Raw genomic sequence first — 14,787 nt, 5'->3', positions numbered from 1 at the left:
ACTTGGTGATTCCAAGGGTTTCTTCGATGGCTTCACTTCACTGTGAAAGAAGCTGAGCAGTGGCTGCCACTGCTCAACAAGCCGTTTCAAGCTCCTACCAAGAGATAACCAACGAGTGTTGACATGTGTCAGGATTTTTTTTTTACTCTACATCATGCAAGCATTGAAAAGCTCTCAGTTTGTCTTTCCTTTTTGAACTCTTCTCCAGGTAGTAGTAGACATCAATCAGCACCTCGTCCACACTTACAGGAAGGCAGGCCGAACCCTTCTGAGCTGCCAAATTGATTAAATGGCAACAACATCCAAGGATGGCAATGTTTTCATGGTTTTCTTTGAGAACAGCAGCAACCCCATTCTTAGATCCGATCATCACTGGCGCGTTATTGCACGCCATGCCGACGCAGTTCCATACAGGCACGTTGTTGGCCTTCAGCGTGTCTACAACAAGTGCACCAATGTTCCGTCCAGTTGAGTCTCCCTCGAGTGTAGGCATTGCTAGCAAAGCAGTACGAACAATGCCGTCGACGAATTTGACAACAATCGGGTAGAGCTTTGCATCATTGCCAGCGTCGTTGCTCCCGTCGGTAGCGACCGAAAACGGTCCGGATTGAAGACAGCTTACAACACTACTGACCTGTTGATTGGCCATTTCCTTGGCGATTACAGCCGTTTTTGTACGAGCACAAGCGTAGGCCACTGCCTCTTTGGAGTTAAACATTTTCCTGAAGAGGTCTCCCGCATGGTCTGCAGCAGTGAATGGTACGTTGTGCTCGATGAGGAAAGCTGTGAAAAGGCATTCCGCTCGAATAGTGTCTTGGTCCACCGAAGCACTAAAATATCCACCGAGCTTCTCGTTGGTGTCAACGATCTGCGCCGAGTCCTTGTGCTTCTTTGTTCCGAGATGCAGGAGGATGTCCCGACGACCGGCGTGCACAATGTTCAGATCACAGCGGCAGACAGTGCAGAAAGCATATTTTTCGCCCTTGCGAGATTTCTGAATGCACGGAAAATCCGTCGAATAACTTGGTATGAACACTTGAAAGTACTTCTTGCCGGACATCTTACAACGACACCCGCAGCAACAACGCTGCACGCCGCGGAAATGACAACGCCGCCGGCAACACAACAGGCCTAACAAGCCTGGCTATGACCAATGTTACTAGACCAGGTTAGTTTTCAAACTTCCCATTCGAGCCATGCATTGCAAATGGCACATTTTCCTTCTCCGTCGCCAGGTGGCAGTGGCGTCGTATCAGGCTTAAAGCCCCTTGATGTTTTGAAAGTAGCGACACTCTCCTCCTTCGCGGCGCATTCCTCCTCGTTTCTCCTCGCCCGCCAGCCGCCCGCGCTGCACACGGCACTCTTTTTCACCCAAGCGCCCGCCGGCCAGCCGCGCCTTTGAACGCTGGCGTGCTTTTTAAGCACCGTTTACAGCTTCGGTAGTGAAAGTAATTCTCATAAACGGTTACCCAAGCGATTAGAATGCTGAGAAAAAATTCTGTGGATTTTTTTCCTTTTTTTAAGGTACTTAATTTCGAAATATTTCCCAGAAGAAAACATTCTTCTGCGGGTGTCATTTACGAAAACCGTCTCTGAAAGGAGATGTGATGTTTTGCGGCGTGTAATCAACTAAGTAGTGCTCCAGGCATAAGTTAATGCGTATTAAGCTTATCAGTGCAAGACATCTAACGGTTTGCTAGTGTTTATGGCGGCGTACAATAAATTAGTTGTAAGTGCTGTGCAAGACGATGTGTTTAGTTTCCTGATGTGAACGCAGGTGCATGCAGTGAGATGTGCGGCGCAGAAGTGATGGACTTAAAAAAACTTACAAAACTGACAGTTCAAAACACAACACAAAAAGCAAGCACAATTGTACAAAAGCAATATCACGCTATGAATGAATCGGTTTTAGTGCGGCTGAAAAATGACCAACACGGTACCAAGCATGAACTGCTTACGATTTCCAGACATGTAATGAAGCCGATGCTACGTGGTGCAAGGGCCAGCACATTATTTGGAGCCGAAACTCTCCAGTAAAAGGAAGTTCAACGCACGGAACGCAGTTTTCTATAACGTTTATTGTCTCTCCTTCACCCTTTGTGGACGTTCTGAAGTTTTTTTTTCCTTAGTGCACTTTACCATTGAGCCCCTTCAGTTTTATGTTACAGTAAATTGAAAGCGGATTGAAATAAAAAAAAGTCTTTTCTGTTGTGAACAAAATTTATTTCGACATGAAAAGCGAAATCCTCATGTTAGATATTAACTACACAGTGGCTGTAAAATTTTAAAATTTATCCCAGGCAGTGGCTTGCTGCTTATGAAAGATTTTTGTTTTAAAAGTATCACATAAAGGTCCTTTGCTTCGCAAGCAATGAAGCGTCTACACATCATTTAATACTTGAAACAGCAACGCGCATGCCAATGCTTTTACTGGCACATTTGGAACTCTCAATAGAAGATCTTTTGGCCGCTTCACTTTTCACTAAAATTTCCATGCGCAGTTTGCCGAATATTTTAACAATGTCTTCAAGTAAGTTATGGCAAGAAGGAAAGCATGTCTGCGAAGTTACGCTTTGGGTAATGGCTTTTTGCACCTCCGACTCATGTACAGAATTACGGATTAGCTTTTTCTTATTAGTGCAGAAGTAGTTCTCTGCTATTTTTATCACTTCAATCACCCCTTGCGATGGAGTGGTCAAAGACTGCTGGTGCTTTGAAAAGTTTTTGAGCTCTATCAGCGTCGTAGAGCTGTCTCGTTCATTCAGAGAATTATAGCAATTCTCACACTGTACTCGCTTCACAAGTTTTGAAGCAATGTAGCTTGCTAGGTACGTTAATGACTGCTCTATTTCAGGGCTCAGGTCAAGAATATCATCGGGCGCGTGAATAGCATCTGTGTCGCTTCTTGCTTCACTTGTGTCGCGTAAATGTAATAGTAAATAACCTTCCTCCTCGGAGTAGCTTCCTGATTTGCTAGGCTTCAAAAATTGACCTAGTGTTGCGTTCCTTAAGCTACATTTAAACTCATATAGTCTCGGGATGGGGTTTTTGGTGCGTAATGTAGAGAAAAAGTTTTCAAGCCCATCCTGGCCTAACCTGCTCAGGAACACATAATGAAAGTTGTATGTTGTGAGAAGGACGTCTTGTACTTCTAGTGCTGTTATTGTTGCTAGTATAATTCCCGATTGTACAGGCTTCCAGACAGCATTTTTTTCACGTCCAATTTGAATTTTAGAGAAGAGCTCGATTATCATTTCCAAAAATGCTACACTGGAGTCATACTCCTCTTGAACTGCGTGGCTAAAAGCTAGCTTTGTTGTCCGTGACGTGATCAGGCGAAACCACCTGAACACGGTTTCGATAAACCATGCAGTAGTAAGAGCGTTTCTCGGAATTTTTCCTCTGTCTTGAAGCAAGCGCAAGCCTGAAGCTGTGTCATTATGGAAAATGGAAAAAGCTGGGCCTACCTTCATTTTATCGTAGTAGCTTGGATCAAGACAGGAAGCATTTAGGTGCGGGGCAAGTTTTATATCATCCGTTTCATCGTGCCTTAAAAGTGCTTTAATGAACTCAAAATTCACGACATTAGTTGGCAAGTTATGTTTTTGCACAACTTCTTCGGGAAGGTAGATGAGGTGCCCTTTAGTCAAATGATTTCTAAGATTTTTTAACAAGTGAGGTACATCGGCCATGAACCAAAGCTTTCTCTGCGCGTCACATGGATGACGACAGCTAGTCTGCGCCCTGCTGTGCTTTCCTGAAATAATTCCGAAAAGTTTCCAAAGTGCCTGATTCGAACTGCCCATATCAGACACCACGACATGAATGCTGAGTCCGATAGACTCGCATTGGGCAATCAAATCAACTAATTCACGTTTCAAGCTTGCAGCATGAATGGAGTTCCCAGTTAGATGATATCCTATTGTTTGCTTCCATCTAGTTGATAAACCACCTATCATGAATACCAAACCGTGTGTAGCTAAGCAATCATCAGGTAACGATCCATCGGATAATGGCAGTGTGGGTGCACCCACGACTTCGCGAACCGTATGATCATACACAAGACCTGACGCGATTTGCATTTCGTCAAGCATAATAACAGCATGGCGCTCCTCCGGCTTCATGAGATTGACCTGCAGAATACAAATCAACATTAATAACGGCTAAAGGTTGATACGCACTAGTAATGCTAAGATGGAAAAAAATATGGACAGAGAAAACGATGGGACAGTAAAAAGACGGGAATAGCTACACCCATACTTAGAGAGCAATTCAGGAAAATGAGATCGTACTGTAGAAAAATCCACAAAAAGCTCTGTTAGCAAAAAATTCACAGTTACCTTCATCTTTAACGGTTCCAAAATATCAGTTAGAATTCCAGGTCGAAACTTCGCATGCTCGATGTGTCTTTGCAGTGTGCGCTCAGAAGGCAGTGGGTAACCATAATCTCGGAGCAGATTGTAGCCTCGCGTCCCGCATGCAAGCCGTAGTCTCAGCAACTTCACCAGAGTGTCAGCTTCCCACCGTGAACTATTACTGGACAACCGCTCCATTGAGGACATTTGATCATCATTGAAGAGGTGCTTGATTTTCTTCTGTAGCTGCTCCTTCTCCGCTTCGCACTTCAGGTATCTCCTTTTAGCAATTTGTAGTTTTCTGTTAGCATCCTTTTGGGCGCATTCCAAATCTGATATGCGTTCCAGGAGTGCTTGCTGGGATGCTAAAAAAGAAAGCCGATTTCAAAAACTGAAATTTAAGTCCTACACTCACGAAAGTCTAAGAAACAACATTCAGGGTTTCTAATGAGGCGCGAAAGCTCTGCTTTCTTTGGCGTATATTAGTATAGTAGTAGAAGTCGCATGGCAGCACAATGTATTCTAAATTGCTGTATGTTACAAGCTACACTATAATGAACAAAAAGCAGCATTTACCATTCACTGAACTCTGCTCGTGGGGCGTGCATGGTACCTCTTGATGTACTTCGGATGGGGCTGTAAAAAAAAAAAACAATGTTCTGAACATGTACTACGGGCTATATTGAAGTATGGGTATGAAGGCAGCAAAAAGCAGCATTTACCATTCACTGAACTCGGCTCATGGGGCATGTATGGTACCTCTTGATGTACTTCGGATGGGGCTGTACAAAAAAAAAATAAACAATGTTCTGAACATGTACTACGGGCTATATTGAAGTATGGGTACGAAGGCAGCAAAAAGCAGCATTTACCATTCACTGAACTCGGCTCGTGGGGCATGTATGGTACCTCTTGATGTACTTCGGATGGGGCTGTACAAAAAAAAAATAAACATAATGTTCTGAACATGTACTACGGGCTATATTGAAGTATGGGTATGAAGGCAGCAAAAAGCAGCATTTACCATTCACTGAACTCGGCTCGTGGGGCATGTATGGTACCTCTTGATGTACTTCGGATGGGGCTGTACAAAAAAAAAATAAACATAATGTTCTGAACATGTACTACGGGCTATATTGAAGTATGGGTACGAAGGCAGCAAAAAGCAGCATTTACCATTCACTGAACTCGGCTCGTGGGGCGTGTATGGTACCTCTTGATGTACTTCGGATGGGGCTGTACAAAAAAAAAATAAACATAATGTTCTGAACATGTACTACAGGCTATATTGAAGTATGAGTACGAAGGCAGCCGCTTACAGCAGGATTCACTTGTAGCGGTGAACTTTACTGCTGACTCACTGAAGTCTGCTGAGACTGCTGCTGGGGTACAGAGTGCTGCATGAAAAATCACACTATCATCTGATACAAGAAAAATATTAAAACCTAACTCACCATTGGTTAAATCTGGTTCATGGCGCACATTTGGTAGCTCAAGGCACTCTTTAGATGGGGCTGAGAGAGGTATGAAACTAATGTAGAAACTGACTATCGGAGCCAAATTCAGCAGGAAATAAAAAAAGATGCTTACAAAAGCGATCCCTCGAAGATGGAACAGGCCCTATTGCTGCGACACTGCATGCAGCGGGCAAGGATGTCCTGGCTGAAGGCACTGCATGAAAGATCAGAGAGAGGTGGTTTATGAATAGTAAGGATTGCTAATACATTTCGCCAAACGTTATTTCCGCGCCGCATCAGGTAGCAGCGAGAATTGAGAAGTAAAATTATTGCAGGAATGTACGAAATTCAGACGCAATTAAAACGGGTACGACTTACAAAAGACTTCATTGGGATTTGTGGCGGGTATCGAGGCATGGAATGTAGCGGGCAGCAAAGCGGAGGTACAAGAGACTGCACGAAAAATCATTTCCTTCATATCACGCGCTCAAAAAAAATGAAAAATTGACGTTTACCATTGGTTAAATCAGGTTCATGGCGCGCCTCAGATAGCTCGGAGCTCCCTCCATCTGCTGCTAATGAACATTGGTTGTAAGAACGCATGACCACACACTAAATTCATGCGCCATCACAAAGAACATCGCTTACAGAGTTTTTCATTCGAAGAAGAGCCAGACTCTGCTCTGGAGACATTGCAGGAATCAGGCAAACCCGCACTGTTTACACTTGCTGCAGAAAAAAAATAAGGCGATGAGCTACATCGGTAAGTGACAGAACTGATACGAATAAATGGACAAAAAAAGAAAAAACCAGCAATTATCACTCACTTCTGTTTTCCCGAGGGTCAATTCTTAGTCGGGGCGGTTTCCTTGGTTTTACAGCAGGTCTGTGCGAGAAAAGCTTCGGAACCGCATTTGGCTTCAGCTTCTTTTTCCCATATTTTTGCAGTATGAGTGGTTCAAACTGATCGTCACTGAAATGTGCCTAGAATGAAAAGCGAAGATTAGGTCTCTCATGAAGGATGAATCAATTTCCGTCAAATGACGCGGCTAAAAATTTATATAGTTAAACAGCAATACCAACTATTTATTCGCATAACCATCCCTGTAATATTCCTAAAGGTACTGAGAGCCCATCGCAGCTAGAACTCTGTATTCGCGCCGAAATAAAAGCTGTTAAGAAATATCTAAGGGTAAGACGCGAGATGCCACGGCTGAACGAAAAATTACAAGAAACCAATAAAAATAACAATTTATGATGTATTTAATTTGAAATCAGTCATCGCAAACTGATTTCACGAAATGAAATAATTCAAAACGAAGATATATATAAAGCGATCTAAATAAATACGAATAAATGACACCTAATTAAGATGGTAACCAGAAAATTGAAAGGATAATTAGGGGCTCGTTATTATACAACGAAAGGAGCGAGCAGTCTACGATTCCAAGGTGGACGCATGGGGATGTTTTGTTTGTAATGTTTATAGTAGTTTACATTGAGCTGAATCAGTCTTGTAATGATTTGATTGGGAAAGAAATTAAAGTAAAGCGGAAGAAAAAACAACGGGCCGTTGGCGCCATCCCGCCATCGGCACCCATTGTCACTATATGAGGTCTGTTAGAAAATTATCTGATGTGCATTTATTCAGGGTTATCATGAAATGTATACTTCGCTATGAATTGCAGCAAATCCATTTCCATGTCCCGTTTCGCATGCTTCGGGCATGCACGCAGCTTGTGGGCAACTAGCTGCCCATAGACTGACGCTTGGTCCTTGTCCTCAGTTATCAAGGCGTCAACTTTATCAATGTCGTCCTGCCACCGAGACCCCTCTTTCCTTTTCTTTCCTGTGCCAGACCGAGGGGCTGCCAGGGTTCTTGCAGCGGTACTGGCTTGTGAGCTCCCGTTTGGTGTGTGTGGCTCTGGGCTGGTACTTCTTGAGGGCACAAGTGGAGAGAAAGCACTATCTTCAGGAGGTTCTGATCCATCTTGAATAAAGAAAAGAATTGCAAACCTTTAAGCACTCAGAAAGGTTTTTGGATCGTTTTAAAGAGTGGAAAAGTAAAGAAATGATTTGTAAACTTCCCATGCTGCTTCTTCATAAATGAAAGCATGTATTTCAGAACAGAGCCCACACGTAGGACCGAGCTCACACAGGATAAGATGGTGTTCAGCATAAGTTGAATGCAGTGCATACAATGATCGCTTCCTGCTCTTAACTAAATCACCTTGCAGTGTTTCAGCATCAGAAGTAAATAAATTATTTTCACATCTGAGAGACTTCACTGCTGGCTCATTATATTGCATGTGTGGGTACTTGTGAACGACAGTGTTTGCAGGTGCATAGCAGCATAACTGGAATGTAAATTTGCACCTTGTTTCACTGTAGATCGATTCCAGGGCCGACTCTGCAGTTTCACCGTCCTGCACATGGCTGTCTGAGAAGGTGCTGAAAGAAAAATTAAGCGTCAGATGACACGGAACACCACACGGTTTACATTTCACAATTTGGTTTCTCGAATGTTTTATTGATTTCCTTGTTTGGAAGCACAGGCCTCGTATTGAAATGCAATTGATTGGCCTAGTGGTGGGCCCAACAAATGTGTGCGCATAACAAGACAGAAATTTCAACATCTACTGTACAACAGTTTCTATGCCATTTGGTCTTACTGAGAATATGCTTTTACCTGCCCAGCATCCTTATGTTGCTACATAAGGCTTTCTATTTCGAAAAGTAACCCACGAAGCATTGGGGACATACCTGCCAATATCCACCTGATCTTTTAGAAACATCATCATGTGGAAATACGGCCACTTCACAAGCATGGCATCAGCAGCTCCCGAGCCACTTGGCGCACCAGCCTTCCACGCGTGGTGCTTCTTCGTGAATGTATCACGAAGGCTCTTCCACCGCCCCTGTAGATTATTGTCTGCAAGTAGAATTGCACAGATTAACCTCGGTTTACTACCACACATTACCATCAAATAAAGCAGTTAAATATAATACTTTTGTAATATCAATGACAGCTGTTTATTGCACAAGCATGCCAGTATTTTATCTTGGCTTCCATTGACGTGGTTGGTTATTTAAGCAAATCGGCACGGATATACCGCGCGTCCCTTTTTATCTGATCTGGTTGTAAAACAAAGTTATTACACTGTGTCTTGCTAGAAATACTAGTAGCAATGCAACCATACCTTCCGGGTCACATCCAACTTCGGTGGCCACTTCGGCCCACGCCGCCATCTTCTTCCTCTGCTCCTTGAAATCCTCCCTTGTGCTGTCCCACAATATGGGACGCTTCTGTATCGCGCCTATAAGTTTGTCGTTAAACTCCACGCGTGATGCGAAGATTGCCTCAAAAACGCTCCATATATTACGGGCTTAAGGGTGTCCGGGAGCGCATGCAAAAGTGCATGAAGTGGTGACATATTCTGGCGTCCGCGACAGAACGTTTGGTGTTTTGTAAGCGCAGAGAATGGAGAAAGAGTCGGAAGGAGTTTACGAAGAGGTCGTAAACGAGTGTTTAGCAGCAGAGCGATATTGTGAAGTGTCGCGCTGAAGCGGTCACTAAGGTCCACCGTGTAGAGGTAGTCTTTGCCTTGAGAAGTTCAGTATCCGAAAATGAACTTGAAGGAAATATTTGAGGCTGGTATCCAGATGGGGATGTTTGGGGCTGAACTACGGAAATGGGTGAACCAGAGAGAAAAAAAAGCTCGAGAATAAGCCGAAAAAGAAAGACAGAAGGTCTGAGAAGAAGCCGAAAAAAGAGTTGAAAGGAGACACAGAAGGCTCGAGAAGAAGCTGAAAAAGGAGAGAGAGCGGGTAGAAAAAGAGAGACAAACCTCGAGAAGAAGCTGAGAAAGAAAGAATTCGAACGCGAAAAAGAACCGCTTGCCATGAAGCTTGAGCTCCAACGTACTGCAAACCATTCAGCGGAAGTCCATAGCACTAGAGAAGAAGGCAGCGGCCTGCGGATAGATGCCAGCAGAATGCTTCCCAGATTTGATGAAAACAAGGATCTCGATGCGTTCCGCAGGCGATTGGAAGGGATCGCGGGAAGTCAGAATTGTTCAGACGGTGAATGTTCAGCTCAGCGGGGAATCTCTAAGCGTATTCGGGTGACTTCGGAAGATGCTGCAAGCTACAGCAAGGTAAAGGCCGCCTTGCTTAAGCGATTCCGACTCACCACCGAGGGATTCCGAGATAAATTCAGAACAGGGAAGACCACAGATGGCAAAACGGCAACCCAGTATGTGGCAAGATTAAGCTACTACTTTGATCGGTGGAGAGAACTTTCAGAAATTGCTCAGGAATACAGTACACTTCGTGAGCTACTCATCAAAGAACAGTTCCTGAGTATCTGTCACCCGAATCATCGTAGTCGAAATCAAGAAGAAATGGGCTTGGGCAGGGCATGTAATGCGACTGGAAGATAACCGATGGTGGTTAATGGAAAGAGACTAGATACGAAGAGAAGGCAAGCGTAGCAGGGGGCAGCAGAATGTTAGGTGGGCGGATGTGATTAAGAGGTTTGCGAGGGCAAGGTGACTGCAGCTAGGACAGAGCTAATTGGAGGGGTGTGGGATAGTCCATTGTTCTGCAGTGGGCGTAGTCTGGCTGATGATGGATGATTAGATTCAGTAGGGTGCAAAAACCTTTTTAGGCTCCAGATGTGGACCTTACGCATTAGACGTGAGTTCGCGCTAAGGGGACGTTTGTGCCGTGGTCAGTGAATTGCTGCCTGTGCGAGCAATGAGAAACTATTAAACAATAAAATGGTTTGTGCTGTGTCATAGTGATGTGTCCTTTTGAAACTTTTTAAAAGGACACTGAAATCATGCCATAGAGTATATGCATACCTGCCAAGTTTTACGATTTTGTCGTAAAGTGCCCGATTTCCAGCGTTTTTTTACGAGTATCGTAATGTCGCTCTATCACATGAGAGAACATTTACTAAATATTGTTTCAAAGGTGCATACACACCAAACTTTAGTGCTTTATTCACTGCTTCATTGCCTTAATTCACCATAAGACTAAATAATGCTGCCTGAAAAGAAAGTGTGACAATGAATGAAAAAAACGGGGACCATGTTGCAGTTTTCTTGTGCCTCATGCGACCTGTGTATAACTATAGTATCTAAGCCACCATTTGGCTATTTGTGCCGGAACAGCGTGACTAAAGGAATTCATTTTTAAACTATGCATTGGTCGTAGACAAATACAATGTGGTGATTTATGTTTATAATGCCTCATGAATCATTACAAAGAAAACACACTATCAAGAAAAGGTGTTTAAAACTTAGTTTTTTACAGGCCGGAATGAGAAGTATGTACTGCAAAAAACTATTTTCTCTTGCTTCCTTGTCACTCAATCACAGCATAAGATACTGTACTGAGCCATCGCTGGGCATGAAAAGCAGTGCAAGAACACTTGAGTTCGTCCTTTTTTTTCCAACAACACAAATAAAACAATGCCATATTTTTACAATGGCATTCAATACCTTGCTCTGCTCAGCCGGTAGTTGAACACCCTCTGGATTGGCAGCATGCCTTTGCCCGGGAATGGACGCAAAAAATCTGTCCTCAATTGGAATGCTTCGTCCCCGACAAAAACATGCGCCGCAACCTTCTGGCTTTTTGGAAGGCGTGCTGCTGCTGGTAGGGCCACAACGCCATCATTGAGCTTTTTCCAAATGTGCACGATTTGAAGACTCCGCCGTCACTGTGTCGGCCTGGTGCACCGACATCTACCATCATGAACTTGTACTTTGCATCCACAATGGCCATCAAAACAATAGAGAATGTCCCCTAATAAAAGGAGAACATTAGACATGCATGAGCACCCCTTGTATATGTATGACATCTGGTTCAGCTTATGGAGTGAACAGTACCTTATAGTTGAAAAAGCTGCTTCCAGAATTTGGTGGTGCAGTAATCTGGACGTGGTTTCCGTCCACTGCTCCTACACAATGAGGAAAGTTCCAACGCCTGCTGAATTCTTGTGCAGATTTCTCCCATTGCGCAGGCCCTGGCTCCTAAATGAAAAAAAAAAGAGCAAACCTGAATATTTGGGTGGATGGTTTGGAAGTGAGAGATGCTAAAAATGGTCTTGCTTTCTGAATTAGTTCATTTAGGCCACTACAATGCTCTTCACTTTTGCCCTTTAGGCTCTTTCATGCAAATTTAAGATTGCTACATCGCCTATTAAAGTTCCACAACCAGAATCAGGAACAGAATTAGGCAAGAAATACATACAGGCAGGTAGAGCGGCTCCAAGTGCTTCCAGATCACTCTGCAGGCATTGTGAATCACAAGCCAGCATGTTGCTGGTGCAACTCGAAATGTCAGTGCTATCTGCTTGATTGCCATTCCCGAGGATAGGTACCTGTGTACGATAAGAAAGTAGTTGAAAAGTTGTGTGAGAGCGTCACTGCAGTCACAAGTGCTACAGTACCTGAGGGTTATAGCAAGTCTCTCTACAGAGCAAAGAGGCTCCCGGCAAAGAAAATTCCTCCTCAGGTCACTGCGGACAATGCTGTGCAGTTCGTCAAATTGCTTCGGACTCATCCGATAGTATCGGAAGAACATGTCTTCATCTGTCTTCATGACTTGAAACTGTAATGACAACAGTGAAACAAAAATTACCAACTGACACCAAATATTTACCCCACCCTTCATCATTACACAAATGGTAGGTGACGTACAGAGATGTGGAGCTTATTTTGTGATTATTAATATTGGAGTGGGCATTTTTCTAGCGACGCGGACCACAGTTTACATCGTCCCGTTTTATAAAGTCACACCGCCAGCCTCTCTTCCAAGTACTGTTTCTTAACAGCGTGTGTTGACATTAATGCAAAATCGGGAGTGGTACACACCAAGCGTAACAAAGTGTCTTCCGAGTGCATTCTGAGCTCTCGGATGCGAATCTTAATCAGTGCGAAAATGCCGCAGGTGCTGAAGCAAAACTGGTCAAGGGTACATTGGCCTATGCTGCCGATGCGGCAACCAGTTCCTCAGGCATATGCGGAAAAGCAACACTAGAGAATGCAGCCGCTTACAATGACACACCACGGAGTTCCTGGATTCATCGCAATTAATACAGCTCGTATGAAGCCATTCGTGCACTTTTAAAAGTGATAAATACATAACGTGGGTGGTATTCAGCTGGCATCTTAGGCATGAAAAAAAAGGAAAATATGCTAGTTATGAATTACGACCTCCAACTGGCACAAAATTTGATTATGGCAAGCACAAGCCGCAAGCCATTCAGCTGGACGAGTTGGTACAGATACATCATGTAAAACATAGCAAAAAAATGACGAACACAAGAAAAAGGAAGGAAGCAGGTAAGACAAAACGAAGAGTTGGGGGTAGTTAAAGTTCCCGAACGCACAACAGGAGATCGATCGTTACAGACCGACAAGTTACTTACCGCGATGTGGTATTCATCCTCCTCCTTTCTGACTTGCCAGATGGGGTGCACCCAGAATTTCGTCTTTCTTTTCTTCTAGGTCCCTCATCTTCATCAGCAATAATCTTTTCTTTAACAACAAAAGACGCCGATGTACCCCCATGGACACTGGGTTTGGTCACAAGAATAGAAGCGGCGCGTTCTCTCTTGCAGTAACGGAACCTGCTTGCCGTCCGCGCGAAGTAAATGAAAACTTTTTAAAATTAGTTTTCAGCAACGAGAGCCACAAGCAATGTACAGAACGAAGCTCAGATAGAAACTCTATAGTGCCTAGAATATACTGGCTAGTGTGCCGACCGTGGCCTTCCTGGTGGCACCGCGAGCGATGAATGCCGACGGCCGCCGAGCCGCAACGTCGGCAAGAGGACTAGTGCATTTTTGCTTTCGTTCAGCTGTAATCGACCAAAGCTGTCATGGAGGCAGCTGACTATAGGTTTCAGGGTTTGTTTTGAGTCTCTGTCGAGGAGCTGCACATTTAGCACTTGTCGCTTGTGCAAAAGCTGCTGTGAAATTCAGCACAACTTCGTGTTTCGAAACACGAAACTTGTGCTGTACATAGATATCTTTTATATATATATATGAAGTACTTTTTCAGTAACATTTTCTCTAATAAAGTAGGCGAAACGCTCCGGTTAATTTTATTGGATTATATTTAGGTGTTCTCGCTGTGTGCGTACTACATTTGCGAACGAGTAAACACATGCAAGGTGAATAACGCAGGAAACACAGTTGTGCAACACTCGTTTTTATTCGCGTGCAATATCAGTCGCGGACATGTTACAGAAGTACAGCAAGCAGGGCCCATATGTGCACATGAGAAGCATTTATTGGCAGCGACGCAGTTTTAGAAACTTAGGCCGACTGCCTTTGCGCTTCCCTCTCTTTGTTGAGGCCCTTGACAAAAAAACGAAACCTTAAGAGAACATAAAACTTTACAACAGTAGATAAAACTGCCTTTTCATGCTCTGAGCAGCCAAGTTGAGGAAAAGACAGTGTCTGTAGCTGACTCGAAAATTTAACTAAACTCATTTCATGGAGCTTGTTTTTACTAAAAAACACAGTAAAGGCATCTTCCATGGCCTTTACAGCAGTTGACAAGCTCTGGCTGGGGTACACTAGGCCCCCATTGTCAAAATGGCTAGTAAAGTACGAAGCGGCGTCGGCACTTGCTTCAGCTTTGCTTACACATAGGCAGCCTGCACACTGTGGTCTTTCTTGCCACGTAGCCTGTAGTGTGGTAGATCAAAGCACTGTGGCTCTTCTTCTCTATGCACAATGCATGGTCACTGCTAGACACGACAGCTTGAACTACATTTTCAGCTTCACTGACGTCAAGAAGGTCATCTATTTTGTCTGAAAGGAACTTACTCGTAGTTTCACACACCTCCTGTGGGCTCAGCAGTGCTTTGATTACGTCTGGGGTGCAGTTCACTCCTCTAGGTGGCTTTTCCAGGTTGTAGAATGCGAGTAAATTCACAGTCTTCAGAAACTGTGA

The 14,787-nt window shown here is 43.9% G+C and overlaps 1 protein-coding gene across 2 annotated transcripts; it reads right to left on the bottom strand.

Moving 5' to 3' along the window:
- Positions 1 to 10: 10 nt before the first annotated feature.
- LOC144121962 (uncharacterized) lies at positions 11 to 11,653 on the bottom strand. Of its 2 annotated transcripts, XR_013312757.1 has the most exons (7): positions 9,013 to 11,653; positions 8,189 to 8,744; positions 6,640 to 7,802; positions 5,675 to 6,541; positions 5,532 to 5,591; positions 4,341 to 4,991; positions 1,067 to 4,133 (listed from the first exon to the last, which is right to left on the bottom strand). XR_013312757.1 is itself a non-coding variant. In XM_077655432.1 (6 exons), exon 6 carries the CDS (start codon positions 1,058 to 1,060, stop codon positions 143 to 145), a length of 918 nt encoding a protein of 305 aa, XP_077511558.1. In that variant the 5' UTR covers positions 1,061 to 4,991; positions 5,532 to 5,591; positions 5,675 to 6,541; positions 6,640 to 7,802; positions 8,189 to 8,744; positions 9,013 to 11,653; the 3' UTR covers positions 11 to 142. The 2 variants fall into 2 exon arrangements, 1 of the variants encoding a protein (XP_077511558.1); XM_077655432.1 differs by having other exon boundaries at positions 11 to 4,991.
- Between the last annotated feature and the right edge of the window lie 3,134 nt (positions 11,654 to 14,787).

Source organism: Amblyomma americanum, chromosome 2 (assembly GCF_052857255.1).
Source record: "Amblyomma americanum isolate KBUSLIRL-KWMA chromosome 2, ASM5285725v1, whole genome shotgun sequence".
Taxonomy (NCBI): Eukaryota; Metazoa; Arthropoda; class Arachnida; order Ixodida; family Ixodidae; genus Amblyomma; species Amblyomma americanum.
This window is presented reverse-complemented; position numbering and strand designations above follow the sequence as displayed.

What these genes read in the sequence shown, in the direction of transcription:
- LOC144121962 (XM_077655432.1), bottom strand. Translation starts at nt 1,060, where the DNA reads ATGTCCGGCAAGAAGTACTTTCAAGTGTTCATACCAAGTTATTCGACG.